Here is a 5,810-nt window from a genome sequence, read left to right as displayed (position 1 = left end):
CACAAGAAGTATATTCAATTCTCATTCTTTCATTTATTGCTACATTTATTGTTCTGACTTCTCTATTATTTACTCTCATTATCTCTCTAGAATACTTGACTGACTTGATCGTCAGAGAACATTTTCATGTACCTCCCCCGACAAGTCTAGACTATAATCCGACTAAGCCATCAAATCTCTAGCATTCAACCGAACATCTCCTACCGACCACTTCTCTCCCGTTTCCGACTATCTCATCCTAATAGTAAAGAACATTGCTTTTAAAAAAGATAATAATAGTAATAATAATATTTTAAAGTTTTAAACTTTCAATAGGAGTGTACAATGTCTATTCGCCTAATGGAGGAATTGTGTGCAAAGTGGAACAAGTACCACCTTACACCTAGCACCTTGAATGCACATGCAATCACATAAGTCAATTGTGGAGGCTAGATACCACTCAACAATCATCCAAACACCCAAAAGGGTCATGATGCATTTATATCTAGTCAAAATTGGTTACTTCCTTTATCTATAAATAAACAAAACTTCCCAAACCCTTTCAATACCACTTCATTTCACACTCCATCTAAACATTTTTATCCATAGAAAAATATGAATCTCTACCACTCTCACTTACCCTCCAAATCCAATATCATTACCAAAACACTCCTAATTTTCTTTACTATCTTTACATTATTACACCTCAAGGTGAATGCCACAAAATGCAACATGGATGATGAATCGGGCCTGTTGGGTTTCAAATCCGGCATCAAATCTGACCCGTCCGGGATGCTTAAGTCATGGATATCGGGTACGGATTGTTGCACTTGGGAAGGCATAAGTTGTCAATTCGACAACAAACGGGTCAACACGATAGCCTTATCCGGACAACCCGACAAATCGAATAGTGTTTTGTCGGGTATCCTCTCACCCGCACTCTCTAAAATCCAATTCCTAAACGGACTTTACCTCCAAAATCTTCAAAACATTTCGGGTCCTTTCCCAACTTCCCTTTCAAACCTACCAAATTTACAATTCATTTACATCGAAAACAACATGCTCTCGGGTCCAATACCTAACATCATTGGCAATATGACCAAATTGGGTGCACTGAGTTTGTCCGGTAACCGGTTCACCGGAACGATACCGAGTTCGATAGCTGAGTTGACTCAGTTAACTCAGATCAAACTCGGTAACAATATTCTTAATGGAGTAATACCACAAGGGATTCAAAGACTCAAAAATCTCACATATTTGAGCCTAGAAAATAACCAACTTAGTGGTAAAATACCAGATTTTTTTTCTTCCTTCACAGAACTTAGAATTCTTGAACTTTCAAGAAATAAATTTTCTGGTGAAATTCCACTTTCTATATCAACACTTGCACCAAAACTAAGCTACTTAAAGCTTGGTCATAATTCACTTTCAGGAACAATCCCAGATTTTCTTGGAAAATTCAAAGCACTTGACACACTTGATCTCTCATCAAACAAGTTCATAGGAACTGTACCAAAAAGCTTCACCAACTTAACAAAGATCTTCAACCTTGACCTCTCAAACAATTTCCTCATCGACCCATTTCCTGAAATGAACGTGAAAGGCATAGAATCACTTGATTTATCAAATAACAAGTTCCATTTGAATCAAATTCCAAAATGGGTCACTTCATCTCCTATTATATTCTCTCTAAAGCTTGCAAATTGTGGCATCAAGATAAAACTTGATGATTGGAAGCCTTCAGAGACTTATTTCTATGATTATATTGACCTTTCTGGGAACGAGATTTCTGGGAGTGTGGTTGAATTGTTGAACAAGACAGAATATTTGGTGGGGTTTGAGGCTTCAAGGAACAAGTTAAGGTTTGATTTGGAGAAGTTAAGGATAGGGAAGAGGTTGAAGTACTTAGATTTGTCGAGGAATTCTATGTTTGGGAAGGTTCCAGAGAGTGTTGTTGGGGTTGAAAAGTTGAATGTTAGTTATAATCATCTTTGTGGGAAGATTCCAGAGACTAAGTTTTCTGCTAGTGCTTTTGTTGGAAATGATTGTCTTTGTGGTTCTCCTCTTCAGCCTTGTAAAGTATAGTGTTTTAGTATTTTTGATTGTCTGTGTTTTTGTTTTGGTTTAGTTGTTACATTCTGTGTTTTGGTTCACTTGGTCAGTGAACTAACTTTTAATAGAACATATAGTAAGAAAAATTTATCATATTAATCCTTAAAATGTTTTATTGGTATACTAATAATTTGGTGAAAGCTACTCTGGGTGTAATAATTTTAGAATGATTTTCATGGAGAATGATTCCTCTCATTAATGAAGAGGCAATTGCTTGTTTTTATCATATTTTCAATGAAGAGACAATTGCTTGTTTTTATCATATTTTCAATGACAAAAATATGATTTTATGATAAACAAAGGATATAAATGTTATTATATGTTGATTTTGTGTGTGTTATTATGTGACATTTGCCTCTCCATTAACTGAGAGGATCATTACTAGATTTTGATAATGTTGTGATTACTCTATGCAATGAGTTGGATTGTTTTATCCTTGGATGTGTTATGGTTCATAATGTGCTTATACATTCTTATTTTGGTACTATCAAGAATATCTTTACTTTATGAGTAAATAATTAATCTATTTCAGTGTATGATTGCCATTCCAATAAATGTCTATAGTAATTGAACTTTTAACGTTTAGTTTTTCTGAGAATCTAACAAAACCTTACATTTTGCACAATATGTGAGTGTACCATCGTACTTGCACTCAGTTAATAATATCTTTGATGACATAATATTTTCATCCATAACACTTAAAACAGAGGGGTGCAAATCTATCATCCTTGAGACTCCACAATCCCAAAACCCATAAGCCCTTATCCTATTTCTGCTTTACAACTGAAGAACAAATAGAAACATCCTCAGGCAATGCAGGATATCAACAACATGGCTTGGTTTGGGTATATATAGTCACCAAAAATCAAAACCAAACAAACAAACAACCCATGTAAGTTGGTTTAAATAAATGTCATTCTGATCTTAAGAAGCAACCCAAAACAACAAGTTTTTGAATGGGTAGTTCTATTGGTTCTAATGTGTGAAAAATATACAAACAAACTATAAGATAATTAAATAATGAACAATCATTAATGTTGTTATGAAATAATGCATTCAATTCATTAATGTTATTTGGGAAAACTCTATAAATGCACCCTAAATTATATGTCTTTTGCAAATAGATACTATGAACTATTTTTTTCTTCTAATTAGCCCTTAAACTTTAATTATTGGTGAAATTGGTCTCAACGTAAAGATAATCAAATAATCACATTATAATTTTCCTATTAACTAATGGTGAAATTACTCTTATCCCTCTCCATTTATTTTTCCAATTAAATTTTATATTTTTTAAAATTTTCCAAAAATAATTTACTTTCTGAACTTTTTTGGTTTCCTAATATCTTATTTTACTCTAGGAGGGAATAGTGTTTTATGGAGACAAATTAATTAGAACAAATATCAAATGGCCTCATAGTTTTATAAGCATTATACTTCTAATATTGCCCGGTGATGTTAGGAGGCGTAACAGTTGCATAGAAGCTTTGTTGGATGCAATCACCTGCAGTGGCGGTACTCATTTGGGTGATTCAAAAATATATTTGTAAAGAAACTGGAAGAGATAGCTATAATAAAATGCCAAGGATTTGCTTATAAAGAATGTTAGGCTCAGAAGAATAATACCCAGTATTAAAAATGATATAATATCAAAATATTTCAATGTTAGTCACCAATTTCCTTGTTATTTTTTAACATGGACTAACTTCACTTACCGACAAAGTTTAAGGGGTAACGAGGAAGAAAAAATAGTTCATGATACCTACTTGTAAAATGCATAAAGTTTAAGGGGGCTTTATGTACTTTTCCCACATTATTTTAAAAGAGTAAGAATCTTCTCCATTAATGGAGAGGCAAATGCATATTTTTCACTTGTTTTTAATGGTAAAAGTATGATTTCATTGTAATCAAAATGATATATGTGTAATTCAAAATTACATTTATCTTTACTTTTTGAAATACTTATTTCTTCATTAATGGAGAGGATCCTAACTCTATTTTTAAGTATATAATCCAACTCATGGACATTGATATCGTCATAACATTTCCAAAAGAATAACATATCATTTTGATACGACTAGCATACAATTCATGTTTAGTATTGTGTTTTACTTAGTTTTATAAGTAAAACACATTGTAAGTTAGTATTAGTAAAATGAATCGTGTAGTTATGTTAATTTGGTTTGTTATATAGGTTGGTTTGGTTCCAATCAAAATCAAAGCCAAGAAACAAACAATCTTAGTTAGTTCTAGAAAAAACCAAATCAAATGAAGTAATATGATTTAGGTTGAGTTGTTTGGTTTTCTTGGTTGTATGAGAACCATGTGCAACACCAGGCAAAATCACACAACCACCATTGTTGTAATATGATAAGTGTTATTGGTAGGATATAGTGGTTTGATTCGATTTTTGATGTAATTCAAGATATGGTTTTGTTTAGTTTGGTTAATGTTTAATTTTTGTGTAGGAATTGAACTGAAGTGAACTTACCATGAACAGTTCAGTTCGATTCAACAATTTATTTGATTTTTTTAATCTTACTACACTTCGAAGTGTATTCGATAAGGCATTGTTAGTCCACTTTAGCTAACAAACTAGCACTCAGTTTGATAATTTAAAACACAATTCATGTACATAATTGCATAACAAAAATCAAAACAAGTCTTATCCAGAAATTTGACAAAATACTAGTATAATGAAAATGATGAAATAATTAAGCATTAACCGCACCGAAATAAGGAAAATAATGATATAACTAATATGACATTTCCCTTAAACATTTATCTTATAACACAATGAATTTGGTAATGAGGTTTGACCAATTATACCTATGTCTCCAGGAGCGTTGAGAGACTACCATTATGTATTAGGGAATTAAAATGTGTTTAGCTATTGTTCCCATTGTTACATTAGGTTTACATAACAAAAATATTAGTCTTCTACCCTAATCCTTTTACATCAGTCCAAACTCGTAAATATTATCAATCTCCATCTTCGCTGTTGGGTTGGGGGTGCTCAACATCATTGAATGCTCAGCAAGCTCAGGCAATGGCTAAACTTGTCTACGATAATCGGCTTGATTAATACATCAGCTGCATTTTCTGAAGTGTGGACCTTTTGTAATAGTATCTACCCACAAGCTACCAACTCTTTGATCTTGTGAAATCTCACATTAATATGTTTGGTCCTAGCATGATACATCTGGTTCTTTGCCAAGAAGATAACACTCTGATTGTCACAACGCAATAGAATTCCACCTTGCTCAATGCCTAATTCGGTTGTGGACATAATAACAATAGAGTGAACTCATGATCTTCACATAATTGGTCCACCTGCAAGGTTGAAGACAAACCTTATTGAATATTCTATCATCCAAATCTCCTGCATAGTCTGAATGCACACAACCAACAGTTGAAGGTTTAATCTGTTGGTTGCCAAGCATGATACCGAGACTTGTAGTCTCCTTCAAATATCTGAAAATTCATTTGACTGCTTCCCAATGTTGCTTCCCTGGTTTCGATATATACTTACATACTTGACTAACTACTTGTGCCAAGTCTGGTATAGTACAAACCATATTATACATCAAGCAATTCATTGCACTAGCATAAGGAACCTTTGACATGTACTTCTTCTCTTCATCTGTCTTTGGACACGATTCTAGAGAAAACTGACTAGTAAATGAATTAGGCATTGAGCAAGATGGAGTTCTGTTGCA

General features: G+C 33.1%; 1 protein-coding gene across 1 annotated transcript; it reads left to right on the top strand.

The window, feature by feature from the left end:
* LOC109346017 (DNA-damage-repair/toleration protein DRT100-like) lies at positions 436-2,121 on the top strand. Its single transcript, XM_019585355.1, has one exon. It carries the CDS (start codon positions 595-597, stop codon positions 2,062-2,064), a length of 1,470 nt encoding a protein of 489 aa, XP_019440900.1. The 5' UTR covers positions 436-594; the 3' UTR covers positions 2,065-2,121.

The sequence above is a fragment of the Lupinus angustifolius genome, chromosome LG04 (assembly GCF_001865875.1).
Source record: "Lupinus angustifolius cultivar Tanjil chromosome LG04, LupAngTanjil_v1.0, whole genome shotgun sequence".
NCBI lineage: Eukaryota > Viridiplantae > Streptophyta > Magnoliopsida > Fabales > Fabaceae > Lupinus > Lupinus angustifolius.
The sequence above is the reverse complement of the archived record's forward strand: the minus strand, read 5'-3'. Positions and strand labels throughout refer to the sequence as shown.